This window comes from Ochotona curzoniae, unplaced genomic scaffold (genome assembly GCF_017591425.1).
Source record: "Ochotona curzoniae isolate NIBS_2020 unplaced genomic scaffold, NIBS_Ocur_1.0 contig_2599, whole genome shotgun sequence".
NCBI lineage: Eukaryota > Metazoa > Chordata > Mammalia > Lagomorpha > Ochotonidae > Ochotona > Ochotona curzoniae.
In genome coordinates this window covers 5,954,624-5,968,095 of record NW_024465520.1, presented here as the reverse complement: position 1 = coordinate 5,968,095, position 13,472 = coordinate 5,954,624, and the positions used below count along the sequence as shown (strand labels likewise).

The 13,472-nt window shown below is 41.9% G+C and overlaps 2 protein-coding genes across 6 annotated transcripts in view; one reads left to right on the top strand and one right to left on the bottom strand.

Annotated features, from left to right (window-relative positions):
- The window catches only part of HLTF (helicase like transcription factor), a 56,964-nt gene extending 49,387 nt beyond the window's left edge, over positions 1-7,577 (top strand). For all 4 annotated transcript variants that reach the window (XM_040974761.1, XM_040974764.1, XM_040974762.1 and 1 more), the window contains exons 23-25: positions 301-481; positions 2,672-2,752; positions 5,470-7,577. In XM_040974761.1, coding sequence (XP_040830695.1) covers positions 301-481; positions 2,672-2,752; positions 5,470-5,619 — 412 coding nt within the window. In that variant the 3' untranslated portion in view covers positions 5,620-7,577. The remainder of the gene's footprint in view (positions 1-300; positions 482-2,671; positions 2,753-5,469) is intronic.
- A 2,891-nt stretch (positions 7,578-10,468) lies between these two features.
- Positions 10,469-13,472, bottom strand: part of GYG1 (glycogenin 1) — a 32,252-nt gene continuing 29,248 nt past the window's right edge. The window contains exons 7-8 of one of the 2 annotated variants that reach the window (XM_040974766.1): positions 12,545-12,595; positions 10,469-12,263 (exon numbers count right to left, since the gene is read on the bottom strand). In XM_040974766.1, coding sequence (XP_040830700.1) covers positions 12,090-12,263; positions 12,545-12,595 — 225 coding nt within the window. In that variant the 3' untranslated portion in view covers positions 10,469-12,089. The remainder of the gene's footprint in view (positions 12,264-12,544; positions 12,596-13,472) is intronic. The other variant, XM_040974767.1, reaches the window with a different exon arrangement.

Genomic DNA, 13,472 nt, shown 5'->3' with positions numbered 1-13,472 from the left:
GTTAGTGTTTACCAATGTGTTAAAATAAATGAATGCAGGTGTCTGTGTGTTTAGTAGTTCAGATGCCAAGGTGCCCTGTTAGAGTGTCTGGGTTTAATTTCAGCTTTTGCTCCGACTCCAGCTTCCTGTTGGTGCAGACCTTGGAGTGAACCCAGGGATAAGAGCTCTTCTCCGTGTCTGCCTTTCTCTCTAATAAAAATTTTATTTTAAATGGATGAATTGATTGTATGTGGAAATCTGTAGTGAAATGTTTTTCGGGGTATGCTGAATGTTGCTTGTCTCTCTTTTCCACTCCACTAGAGCCTCTGGATTTGTGTTTACGCGTTTGGATGGTTCCATGGCCCAAAAGAAAAGAGTTGAATCAATTCAATGTTTTCAAAACACTGAAGCCGGATCGCCAACCATAATGCTCCTATCTTTAAAAGCAGGTGGAGTTGGTCTGAATCTTTGTGCAGCATCTCGAGTGTTTTTAATGGATCCAGTAAGTACTGTAGATTTTGTCTGTTACCTCTTACATACTTCAAAAAAAAAAAAAAAAGAAAGATAAACAGGTCAATGATTTCATAGTTAAGAAGTGATTATGAAAATTCTTAAACTTTAGAAATGGCTAGCAGTACTTAATAGTGCTTTTTCTCAAGTGCTTTGTGTCAGCTGAGATCTTTATACTACCCTCATGAGGTAGAGAAAATCATTATCCCTATTTTACAGGTAAGGGAACTGAAACACAGAAAAGTAATTTTTTCCCAATACTGCACAACTAAAAAATATGCCACAGCAGAATCTGTGTTCTTCAGTCCTGTTGAGCCGTGCTTTTCTTCTGTGTGCAGAAGTCTCCACTCCTAATGCGTTAGAGTGGTGATTCGGCACACCAGTGCTGAGATCCTGCTGTCTGACTTGGTGTTTCACTAGCACTGGAGAGCTTACTGTAAGCTGAAAAGGCCTCCTGTCCTACGAGTAGCTGTCTCAGGATACGGCATGCCAGACCAGGAAAATGTTGTTCTCACCTGGATCTCTAGAGATTTGAGTTACTGGGAAAGACTCAGGAAGCCACATAATACAGATGCAAGCCATTATCTCCACAATTTGAAGCACACTTAGCATCAGTGAAAGTTCGGGGTAAATTGTCGTGCCCATTATACATTCATTTGTGTTTGTACAGTGCACAGACGTGCAGGTGGAACAGGAGCTAAAATTCACTCTGAACTTTATTCACCAAGCCATGTGACAAAAAGCTGCATCTTTGTAGAGGCCTGTTTTTTCCTAATAAGGGGCTCCTTGGCAGGAAAAACCCTGCACTGACTCAGTTTCTCATATGGCCTGGGTACTTGGAGGACTATAGGCAACCCTGTGCTATCTGTGTGCAGGCACATATTCAAGATTTGTGGTCTTATGTCTGAAAGTTAGGAGAGAGAGAGAGAATCTTGTTTCTGCAGATTGACTCCCCAGGTATCTGCAACAGCCAGAGCTCAGCAGGCCAAAGGCAGGAGTTTGATCCGGGTCTCCTACTTAGGTAGCAGGGACCCAGACACTTGTACACCTTCATGCTTTTCCCAGGATAGTAACAGCTGGATAGGAATGGAGCAGCCGGAACACAGAGTTGTTGCCACAATGCTGGTCCTGGTCCTGACTTGTTACCTGAGCCTAGAGAGATTCAGCAAATGCAGTAGCAATTCTAGTTTTTCTGGTGAGGCTGTCGGCTTGACGGGCTCTGCATACACCCAAACACACCTGTAGCTGTCCAACTGGTCTTTGCACAGCGACGTTGCCAGCAGGGGGTTATTTAGGCACTCGCGGGGCTGTGTCGTGGGTGGCTGTCTATTTTATTTACTAGGGGTGAATTTTTAAATCATTGATTTAGTTTCAGTATTTTATAGTTATTATAAAAATACTTAGCAACAATAGGTTGTTTTAACTCAGTAACAATCCCCACAGCTGATTTTGAACAAATTCCCAGATTTTCACTTTTTTACTTTTGTAATCTTGGTAGTACTAGATAAGGAAGAGGTTATTAGTATTAAAATAATTAATTTGATAAAAATGGGCAGAGACGGAACTCTCTAGCAATTACAGATGAAATAGACTTGGGGAACATTCTAGCAATTTTCTAATAAACTTGTTTTTTTCTCTTGACTCTGTCAAGCTCCCCAATGTTATTTGTAACTCTGAAACAAAAACAGATTTCGCACCTGCCCTAAGTTAGGACACTGGTTAGGACGTCTGTTCCCTGGCTCTGCTCGTAACCGCACTTTCCTGTGAATGAGGACACTAGAAGGCAGCATCAATGACTAAAAACCAAACTGGGGTATTGCTCTGGTGTGAAATTAAAGTCTTATCTAGGAGAATGTGCAGTTTTCCCTGTTAGCACACATTCCAATTTAAAATGGAGCAGGGGGAGGGAAAGAAGCTGATGAGTCGGCAGTGCCCGTGTGGGTGCCGTCTGGACGCCCCGAGCGTCGTGACTGGAGGAGCTGTTTGCCTGGGGTCATACTGACAGAGCAAGAGAATGCTTTCCTTCAGTACACTGGCAGTGTTGGCATCCGGAACCAGCCAGAAGCAGGTGGGGTAATCCAGAAGGGAGAGGACTAGTCAGAACGGAGTGATGCTAAGGTAACCGGCCGACTGGTGGTGACGTAACCGCTGACGCTGTTGCTGTGGCCCGTGTTGTTGTTAGGCCTGGAACCCTGCCGCTGAAGATCAGTGCTTTGACAGATGTCACAGACTTGGCCAGAAGCAAGAAGTTATCATCACAAAAGTAAGCTTTTTAATTATTCTGAGACGAAGTTTATAGAGTTTTAATTAAGACTTAATAATTGAAGAATTATGGGAAGCAGATCTGTCCACAGTAGTTTAACTTTGTGCTGTTAAAGCTACATCTCTCCACCAAAAAATTTTGAAGATAAATGGGGTTGTACTTCCTTTATTTTATTCTGAAGCATTCTTCTTCCTTAAAAGCATGTGTTGAAGGCTACTGTATTATTACTTTTAAATTAATACATTTATTTTTATGGCAAATTAGATATAACAGACTCTTGCAGTTCAGTTGGATTAAACACATATTATGCAGTGATTACCACCATCCGTGTGTGGGATTTTTCTCGCAAGCTGGCAGTCTGTACCTGTAGCTCTCCCTAGGTCCCTCTGCCTGCCCCTTGCATCCACCTCTCTGCTTTTGGTGTCTCCCTATTTGATTACTATACTATTTCTGTAACAGTTGTATGAATATAATGTGTACATCAAGACTTAACCAACATAGTTTGCTAGTAAGAACTGCCTGGTGAGCATTATTGATGCACACCTTTGTGTAATATATATTTAGTGTTTTTTTTTTTCAGGATAATTACACAGCAATAACTGGTTCTCAAACTTTTTATTAGGTTGTCAAATTGCTTTCAAAGTAGGCTTTATAATGTACTAGGATGACATAAACTTAAGTTTATGATCAGGAAAGGCTTTTTCTGGGGGTTTTGTGGTGTAGTAGTTAAACTGCCGCTGCAGACACCCACATCCTGTACTGAGTGCTGCTTCGGGCTCTGGCTCGTCCACGTCCCACCCAGCTTCCCGCCGACATGTCCCCTGTTCTGGACTCGTGTCTCAGTCGGCTGCAGCCCGGGCTGTGGGATGCATCTTGAGAGTGAACAACAGGTGGAACATTCTTTGCTTTCACTCTTTCAAGCGGAAAAAACAAATTGAACTTTTGTCTTCTGATTTGCATTTACCCAAGACTTTGAGCATATTTCACATCTGCTGTTCCCTAATATTTTCCCGTGAAGTGTGCATTTATCTTATTGTCCAGTTTTCAGGGTCAAAGTACAGATGTAGTTTTGCAGTAGAAAAGACTCCTTTGCAGTCTGACGGCAAATGTTTTATTATGAGTGATAGAAACGGTTTATTGCAGACCCTTGTTTGTCTTTAAACTTTGAGCTTTTTGTCATGAGAAAGCTGTACAGGTTTTGATTTAAAACGTAATCAGCACAATTTTTAAAAATTTCTGGATTATAAGGTCTTGCTTAGCACAGAAGACTTTATCTTCACATTTTTAAAGATTTGTGATACAAGTCTAAGCTCAATTTTTTCAAATGATGAACTTTTTTTTTTTTACTTTTTTACTAATACAGAATATCACTGTGAAACAGTAATTTACAATATATTAAACTGATCTCTCTCTAAATTTATTCTGTTCCACTGATTTGTTTTCTTATTTTCAGGTCAGTGTTACCCTTAGAGTAACTGGCTTTTTAAATAAAGAATTTAATAAAACATTTTTAAATAAAGGGTTTACGTACTAGTTTGAAAGTAGGAAGGGAGAGAGAATCTTCCATCTGCTGGTTCATTTCCCAGATGGCCGCAGTGGTAGACCCTGCCGAAGCCAGGAGGCTGCAGTTGTATCCGTTTCCCATGTGGGGACAGGGGCTCAAGCACTTGGATCCGTTTCTGCTGTGCTCCTGGGCACGTTAGCAGGAACCTGCATTGGAAGTGGAGTAGCTGGGACACGCACTGGTACTGAAACGGGATGCTGCCAACACAGATGGCAGCCTGTTAACACCATAGTGTCTGGCCCTTCAAAGTATGTTTCTGAACAGGTACCTGCTGGGGTACAGTATTTTCATTACCTTTTATTTGGAAAAGCGGTTATTGTCTTATTTATCTCGATATCATGCTTTGGATTTACTGCATGTTTACCTTGCGAACTGTCTTTTAAGATAATGTTGCCACACAGGAGCATCGGCAGTTCATCTTGCATGTATTTCAGTAAAATTACTGTTAATCCTAGTCACTGGGCTTCTTACTGGATGTTGGGTATTAATAGTAATCATTTCTGATTGTATTTTTCTACGAGCCTATTAGATATGCTTAGTAAGGTTGAAGACATTTATTGAATGATTTGTTTCATCAAAATTTTTATCAAGAATACTGAATTTTGTCAGCTATTTAAGCATCTATCAAAGTGATCACAATATTTTCCCTCTTTAGTGAATGATAAGGAATTACGTGGAATCAAAAATAATTCTTACATTTCTGGTAGTTTCTCATTTCTCTTTTAAAACCATAATACCATAATCATTTATTGCCAATTTCCTAGTTTGTATACTTTGCTTTCTTGTGTGGTATTGTTTACATTTGTGTACCCTCTGACCTGATATTTAAAGAAATCCACCCCCCCAAAAATCCACACTCAGCTCTAGTTATGTCATAATATATTTTTCACTATAAATCAATGAAAAAAAGCTAAAGTTTTTAGTTAATTTCTGTACATTCTTGAAAGCGGTATATGCATGAGAAGATAAATTCCTTTATAGACCAGCCTACTGATCGCATCTCAAAACTTTTTCTGTGTAGTGGGCAGTGTTAGCATGCTTTATATCTTACACACTTTCAATTATAGCTAATTTAGGTTTCTTAGAGCTTTAAAAACGTATTGTGGCCTAAAAAGTACTCAATCTAACTTCATTTTTTTTTTTCCTTTTTAAGTTCATTGTGAAGGATTCTGTTGAAGAAAACATGCTGAAAATACAAAATACAAAGAGGGAACTTGCAGCTGGAGCCTTCGGAACTAAAAAAAATGCTAATGAAATGAAACAAGCAAAAATTAATGAAATCAGAACTTTAATAGACTTATAATGTGAGATTTTAGTAAGTCAGTAGCATCAGCTACACCAGTTTTGGAAAGGAAAAAAATCAGAGGGTTAGAAATGAGATGTAGAGAGTGTGTTCTGCAAGAGGTGTATTATTTTGTATTAGTGAAGAGATATTACTGGTATGTTATCTCTTTAAATGTATATATGAGCTATTTTTAATGATACTTTAAATAGCAATAAGTTCCATTATATACTGTGGCCTACAATAATTTTTGAGAAGAAAAGTTACTTTGTTATTCAGCTTTTCATAGTATCTCTGCTGAGTATTTTCATACATCTTCTAGGTACTCAGCTTTTTCATATTTCAAGCAAGGTCAGTCCTTTTCTACTATGACCAGTAAGGAGTTATTTTCTATGTTAGACACATTTGGTAATTCACCAGAGCTTGCGATTGGTTAAGCAGCGAGTTCACAGTTCTTGTACACAAAACATACACAGACTACATGAGAGACTGATCTTGTTGGCTTTTCAAAAACCTTATTTGCATTCATTCCAAAACCAAACCTTGAATGAGAGACCAAAGTCCCAGGTACTTGAACTTTGTTCTATGTATATATTTTTTTTACGGCTTCATCGGCTGATTCACACGATGTGACGTGTTCCTGAAGGAAGTAGGGACTGTAGTGTAGCACTGTTTTTTACATTGTCGTCAAGTGGTTCTACACTCACCGCTAGTTAACTTGATGTGAACAGCTTGCAGATACAACCTATGGTGATGAGGGAACCAGTTCTACCCAGTTCAATTTGAATATTAAAATTATGGAATTGCTAAATAGATATTTCTATAGATAGATACTTTTTATTTATGTAGCTTTTCTTGGAAATAACTTTATAAATTTTTATAATTCAGAAGACTACTATATATGAGAGGCAGGTTGGGCTAGGTGACCCTCAAAGTTGTTAAAACTCCTAAAGATACCTTAATCTTGAATGTACAGATTTGTTATGTGTGCATAGAATCAGAATTTTATCTTGGAACATTAGCAGCTCACCCGTACATTTATCTGTTGAACTAAGCCATCTTTTTGGCTAATTAAGCAAACTCAAAGTAGTAGTCACAGAAGTGTAGATAATGAGTCCTGTTTAAAACAAAGAAGCTAGAAATCAGGAAGTCAGTGGTTTGATTTCCTTAAGGGAAACTTTATAATCCAAAGAATGAAGATACTGATTACCCGAGCAAGAGAAGCTCGAGGCTTGATGTCGACTTGAGCACACCTGACACTTAGCATTAGAAGTGACGTGACTGAAGGGAAGATGGCACGCAGTGTGGTGTTAGGATGCATGCATCTGAAGGGCACGGCAGCGCCCAAGGCCTCCCTCCCCCTGTGCCTTCTGCTGCTGCGAGGGAAGAGTGCATTGGGCAGCAGGAACCCCACCTTGTCTCGGTGGGAGCAGACGTTCCAGTGTTTCTGTGGGGACGTGAGGGATACAGCTGAGGTAGTCTGCTCGTGCTAGGAGCAGTGGGGAAATTCTTGATCATCTAGCATTACAAAAAAGAAAAAATCAGGTTGATCAAAATCTGATGCAGCAGGGTTTGAGTCCGGTAGATACCAGGATTCCAGTGAGATTAAGCAAAAGTCTATTCTTGCTCACAGAAGCAAAGCCTTATCAACTCACTCACTGCAAAGGGAAAAACAACTTCTTTCTTTACCTGTAAAATTTCAGTTATGTTTATAAACTCCTGGTAATTTAGGCAAGTCATATCTTTTTGTATAGTTCTATTAAAATGCTATTAAGTGCAAAAATTTAATTCATCCTAAGAAAATACATAAACCACTGGAATGAAAACTTTACATTATGTTATGCTGGTAATTATGTAGAATAATAGCCTTAGGAATGTACTTACAGCCTTATAATCCTACCTGTGGTTCAAACTGCATTTTGTGGTTCATTGGTTCAACTGGATTTTATTTAAAAGTCAATAAAAACTTCAAAAACCTACCAGCTTCTTCGGTGCTATAATTTTACTATTTTTGTTTAAAGAAAATCCTTTTTTTCTTAGAAAAATAATTTTTTAAAAAGATTTATTTTTATTGGAAAGGCAGATACAGAGAGGAGGAGAGACAGAGAGGAAGATCTGTCTGATAAACTCCCCAAGCAGCTGCAGTAGAACAAATCTGAAGCCGGCAGCCTGGAGCCTCTTCCGGGTCTCCCACACGAGTGCAGCGTCCCAATGCTCTGGGCTGTCCTTGACTGCTTTCCCAGGCCACAGGCAGGGAGCTGGATGGGAAGCGGAGCTGCCGGGACCAGAACCTGCGTCCATATGGGATCCCATCGTGTGCAAGATAAGGACCTTAGCCGCTAGACTATTGCACTGTCCCAAAGTCTCACATTTTAATTAAGGTGTTTATACATAACTTTTACAGTACCATGTTCCTATCTTTATTTTGCTCAATTTAACTGGCTAAATTTTTTGTTCAAAAAAAAAAAAAAAAAAAGCAGGCTGGGAGTGGGTATTTTATAAGCAGTTAAGATGCTGGTTGGGATTGCTGCATTGCAGCCTGGGGTGGCTAGATTTGAGTCTTGCTCTGTTCCTAAGCCCAGCTTCTTGCCAGTGTTCATCCTCTGGTGAGCTCAGGTAGTTGGCCCTTGCCACTCCCAAGGAATACCTGGGCTTGAGCTTCATGTGCTCAGCTGCAGCCTCAACCGGACTCAGCTACTGAGGTCATTTGGGGAGTGAACAAGTGGGAGATTTATTTGCGTCTCCCAAGCAACAAAGATAGAAATATATACACATATATGTATGTATATATGCACAGATGCATTTAAAAAATGCCTTGATGCAGAGCATTTGCTTATCTGCAAGAAAATCCGGTATTACGCCTCTAGGTACAGCTAGCATATGTATTGTTGATCTCGCCCTTACAAATTGCAGCTCTGAGACTCATGTTGCGTAAAGCCACCACCTGTGGATGCTGACGCTCCAGGCAGGTGCCAGTTTGAAACATGACTGCTTCATTTCCCAGCCAGCTGCCTGCTAACAGCCAGGGTAAAGCATCAGAAGATGGACCCCTCCTCTGGGTGCTGGGTCCTTGAGTCCCCGGGGCAGGGCCTGTCTGTGCAATGGGTGCTGGGCGTCGGGTCCATGAGCCCGGGTCTTTGGGTTCAGCTGTGAGAACTGGTCCTCCTCAATGGAAAAGACTGAGCAGTGGGTGGGTGACCCTGATGCAGGTGGAGGATATCAGCGCATTGGGGCCTGCGGAAGACATCTGGTACCATAACAGAGGAGGGAGAACAGGACAAATTGTACAGCTGCCCCAGCCCAATAACAACAAAAATCTGGATGAATGGACCTCTAAGGTCAACTGTGTCAGCCAATGAACACTGGAAGGGTTTTCTCATGCTTGGACAGCTGAGATTGACAGCATTTCAGAAGTATCAAAACCACATGGGCAGAGCCCTGGGAGCATGTGCCACATTGGGACTCTGGGTATTGGTATTGGGGTGGCTGTTCCCCAGGTGCTGGAACAGTTGGGAGGCTGGGCATGGCTCATCCCCTATTTTACCTTCCCCCAGAAACAGGAAGAAGAAATTGAAAATTTGGAAACTGATCACACCCACTTTCTGCTAACCTTTGATCATTCTTACCCTGATCAACTTACATCATGAAAAAAATGGGCCCCTGCCTGCCACCCATGCAGGAGACCCAGAGCACCTGGCTTGGTCCCTGGCTGTTGGAGCCAGCTGAGGAGTGAGCCAGTGGACAGAGGTCTTGTCTATCATTCTTTAAAATAAATCTTTAAAAACACCAGTTCTGGGCCCGGCGCGGTGGCGCAAGTGGTTAAAGGTCCTCACCTTGCCGCCCGGGATCCCATATGGGCGCCGGTTCTAATCCCGGCAGCCCCGCTTCCCTTCCAGCTCCCTGCCTGTGGCCTGGGAAAGCAGCAGAGGACGGCCCAAAGCTTTGGGACCCTGCACCCGCGTGGGAGACCCGGAAGAGGCTCCTGGCTTCGGATCGGCATAGTATCGGCCCGTTGTGCTCACTTGGGGAGTGAATCATCGGACGGAAGATCTTCCTCTCTGTCTCTCCTCTCTGTATATCTGCCTTTCCAATGAAAAAATAATAAAAAATAAATCTTTAAAAAACACCAGTTCTAAGAATGGACATTCTCAGTTATCCTGTGATACTAGCAGTTTCATTAAAATTTGTGCTTCAGCCACGTGTAGTGAACATTGGTGTATTTTTCCCTCATTTGTGGTTTTTACTAAAGTTCTTTATAATTTTAATTAGATTCATAAACATGAGAACATATGTGATGTTTAGCTCATTCCAAGAACTCAACTGTTTAACACTTCAAGGATATTTACAGAAGGTGTAACCCAACCGGAAATACAGGTGCACCTACAGCATAATCCTAGATTTTGTTCAAGATAAAACTATTCCCTAAAGACAGATGCGACCTCTGCATGGGCAAATTTGTCTCAGATCAAAGGCTATTTTTTAAGCTCCCCATTGCTAAGGGATTAAATAACAACGGCACAGACAGCTCTCCACAAATTCATGTCGTGCAGTTGGGAGTTTCTGCCTCTCATCCAATTTTGACTTGCTGTAAAAGAATTTGTAATTGTGCACTTTTCCTGGAAAACTTAATTGCCTTATGAACTAAAACGTTCTAAAGGGATGTAAGTGTTAACCCAGTTCAGTGAGTTCCAAGCCATGCAACTTGCTGTCTTTAGGCTCATTGTATGCCATTTTCAATGGAAAAATTAGAATTTTCTAAAAGTAACATTCTCACCATAAGCTCTTTATGGAATTTAAAACCTGGAACACTGAGTTCAGTTTCCCCTCCCACGATTTTACATATTCTCAATCAAAGAAAAAAAACGTTGGATCTCTTCTAATATATTTTATTTGGATTGCATATTCCACAGCCATACCAGTAAGGTCACGTTCTTCAGCTGGAGATTAGAATTCTGTGCCTCTCAGGGAGTGAGTGACACGGCGGCCAGAAGGCTTGGGCCGGGAGCTTAGTGTCCTGGGAAAGTCTCCACGCCACGGGAGCCGACACGCGCAGGCACTTGAATCCTCCGTGAATGCGTCACGTCCCTGGGGATCTTAGCAGCTCGTTCTCTACCAGTCCAAGGAGTTTATCTTCAGATATCATTTAGTATGTCACACTATTAAGAAAGTTCAGTTCCTGTCTCTCTGTATTGATTCACATCCACTTTGAACAGGGATGACCCATAACCAATAGAATATTACTGTAGAAATGAAAAATATGGTTTGAAGGCTGGTTCAAAAAGAGCCACTGCAACTTCTGCCCGATCACATTTCTCTAGTCTCCTGATTTTATCAACAGAATGAAATCTGGTTGCTGTCTGAGCAAGTAGTGTGGATTCTGCCTTTCCCCAGCTGACCATCTTTTGCCATCTAGAATTATTTGTATGTTTAACAAATACTTTATCATATTATTCTTTCAATCATGGATAAATGCTGCATAAGGTTAGCGCCGATTGTCACATCCTGAGAACTGTTGTTGACCGTGTTCAGACACTGACAGTGAACCGTTGAAGACTTCTAGCTTGTAATATACTAAATATCTGAATGCCTACTTCATATGGAAGGCACTGCGAGTTAATAGAAAAATTTGATTTCCCTTTCCCCTGTCAAATTCATTGCTATGGCCAGTGAACATTAGCTTTAAATCTTTCAGATAATTTTTTAAAGCATATTTACCGGTACCCAACTTTAGACTTCTTAGAAATTGACAAACTTCATACATTCTGACGTTTCATGAGATTTTTTTTCCAAGAGTGTGTGTTCATCTAATTAAACAATCAAGATATGGCAGTTAAGTCTTTATTGTTTCATATGGAGTACTGCTGCAGGAAACCATCAGAGAACACACTGCTGCTTTCAAATATACAGAACTGAACAAAAGCATTCCAGCATGCTGCCACCTTACTGTACACAGGAGAGAGGTGACCATCCTCAGACACAGGCTGGGAAATGAATGGGTTAGTGCCAGTGGCTGAAGCCACGGTTGCTATGAGTCACTCAGCAGGGTTACTACCGGCTGCCCTGACGCTGGCAGCCTCTGGGCAATTCTACAGTGCAGGTCTAGTGAGAGGTGAAGGCAAGCAAGCAGGGGACGGATGCCAGGTGCTGTTTGGGAGGGAGACTGCTGTGGAACTGGGATGTGTACCTTTTTCCCACAGAGTCGATGTAGCCATTTTCGTAGCTTAGTATTGAGTTTCGTTTACCATGTACGCTGGCGATCTGAGAATTTCTGAAACAGCTAAAGAAGTCTAGTGTTAAAAAGCAGACCACTGTCCGTAACAGAGCTGCCGCCTCTTAACTTTTGCCCAGTTCTTGCTCTACAAAAACTCTGACTGATGAGTTTTAGTCAAAGCCTCTAGAAGCGGTAACAGACTTTCCTCAACCCAGCTCTAGACGCTAAGTATCAAACGGGTGCCTGTGCAGTGGGTGTGTCCACAGGGAACATGGCAGTGTTACTGGAGGTAAGTGTCAAGTTTCTTCTTGATGTTGTCAAAGGCATCTGCTCCCATGTAATCGGCCTGGCCCTGTTCCCACCGCTCCTTCCGTTCTTCCGAGGACACAAAGGGCTGCGTGGTAGCCGGCACCTCCGCGAGGGACAAGTGTGATACGGCTCCCGACACATCCTCCTACAGAGTGGAACATAAGCAGAGGCTCCTGAGAGCTGAGACATCGGAAGCGCTCCACAGAATGCAGTCAGTTCAAGATGAGCAAAGCCAGGATGAATTATCATGCAAAATAGCAAAAACTAAAAGCATTACAGGGAACTAACGAACCAAAAAAAAAAAAAAAGACACAAAATACAAGAACCATATGATTTTTTTTTTCCTAACAAAATGAAGACTTCTGGACTCAAGTGAAAACATTGGGAGAACAAAGTAACTCGGGTTAATGTTTAAGCTCTGCATACCTTCCTGCAGAAGCCACAAGAGAAAGCCAGTGTATAGGCCAAGTCTGAGAGCTGCAAACAGTTCATTAGAAAGTGTAAGGTGAAGAATGGACAAAGGAAGACAAGTCTCATGGTAAATTCTCAAATCTGGGTGGGCTCAGAAAGGTTGAAAACTTGAACAAAAATGACACCTCAGCCGCTACATTTCAGAGAGCCTAACCGGACAGCCACAACCCATACACACACGTGGTCACATTCGAGGGGGAAAGCTAGAGACTTTAAACATTTCTGATGACACAACGGTTCTGCCTGTTTAAGCTTTCCTTTAGGTTACCACACAGCATTCTAAGAGCTTCTGCTAATCTGCTTAGTTTCAAACAATTGTCATTGCTGGAACCCTTCCTGGGGTGCCTACTGCTCAGCAGGGGGAAGAGGAGCAGTGTGCAGGCAGCAGAGCAAATCTATGCCGAATTAATTCTGATGCTCACTGCATGAAGAGGGAGTCGGTTTCAAATGCACCATAAACAAATAGCAGTGCTGCTCTTCAGAAGTTCGAAATGAGGAGCTGCTGGGGCCTTAGAGCCCAGGTGAACTAATACAAAGAGGTACTGTGCTCATACCAGGTGAACACACTTCGGGTACGCTGTTTTTGTTGTCATCGAATTCAGCACGGATGGGTGTGGGTGTGCCTGAGTCTGCTGGAACCGCAAGGGGCTCGCACAGGGTTTCATTACAGCCAGGGACGCATGGAAGCCTCCCACCGGCTTAGTCCTGCTTTACCTTCTGCTTAGAAAGGACCCTGAGAGGCTCTTCCAGAGTTCCACGACTTCCAACAGAGGCCTGTGAGTTGAACACAAACTTTCTTCTCCTAAAGCTTAAGCCAGGTTTAGCGGCTCTAACTCAAAACAGTTGAGCATTTGAGGTGTAACTTCCATTCCTCTGCCAAGAA